Genomic DNA, 701 nt, shown 5'->3' with positions numbered 1-701 from the left:
AGAGCAGTTGCTGTTGTTCTGGTTACTGTTGGCCACCGTCTCATCAAGCAAAGAGTCGGCATCTTTCCCATCATCTACATCACCAGACAGGAAAAACATCACTTGCATTTAATTCTACAGTTCAATAAAACACCCTATCTTGAGAAACAATTATCCCGTTAATGGGAGAATTATTAAATGATATTAAGCAAAGTGAGAAATTAAGGCAAGTATGACTTTACCTTTTTTGTCCTTGCTGAGGGCCACTACTTTAGGCTGGTTAATGGAGATTTCGATGAGTGGAGGTCTCATCTCGGCTATCTTCATTTCATCCTCCTCCGATGACAGCTCCTCCGAGTCCTGACCACACAACCATATCATATCAAAAGCTTAAATTTAATTTATACTTCAATTTTCTTCCTGCTTGCATAGTGGTAAACTGAACTCATTTTCATATTCATTTGTTTAAATGATTAACCTATTGATACAGTATGTCTTGACATATTAAATCTCACATAATACAATATGAGCACATTTATCCTGACAGGAACTTCACATCCACTCACAGTATGAGAATAATGTGTGACAGTAGCTAATTTAATTTATTGCATCCAATTTTAAAGCCCAGAGTGTGGGCCATTTGTTTTTAACACTTTACAATAAGGTCCCATTAGTTAATGCTAGTTAAAGGGGTCATATGATGCTGCTAAAAAGAACATTAT

The 701-nt window shown here is 36.4% G+C and overlaps 1 protein-coding gene across 1 annotated transcript in view; it reads right to left on the bottom strand.

Annotated features, from left to right (window-relative positions):
- Positions 1 to 701, bottom strand: part of LOC107576963 (protein LAP2-like) — a 5,033-nt gene that overhangs the window by 388 nt on the left and 3,944 nt on the right. The window contains exons 4-5 of the mRNA XM_016263081.1: positions 222 to 339; positions 6 to 74 (exon numbers count right to left, since the gene is read on the bottom strand). Of these exons, the coding sequence (XP_016118567.1) occupies positions 6 to 74; positions 222 to 339 (187 nt within the window). The remainder of the gene's footprint in view (positions 1 to 5; positions 75 to 221; positions 340 to 701) is intronic.

This window comes from Sinocyclocheilus grahami, unplaced genomic scaffold (genome assembly GCF_001515645.1).
Source record: "Sinocyclocheilus grahami isolate Dianchi unplaced genomic scaffold, SAMN03320097.WGS_v1.1 scaffold4728.1, whole genome shotgun sequence".
Classification (NCBI taxonomy): Eukaryota; Metazoa; Chordata; class Actinopteri; order Cypriniformes; family Cyprinidae; genus Sinocyclocheilus; species Sinocyclocheilus grahami.
This window is presented reverse-complemented; position numbering and strand designations above follow the sequence as displayed.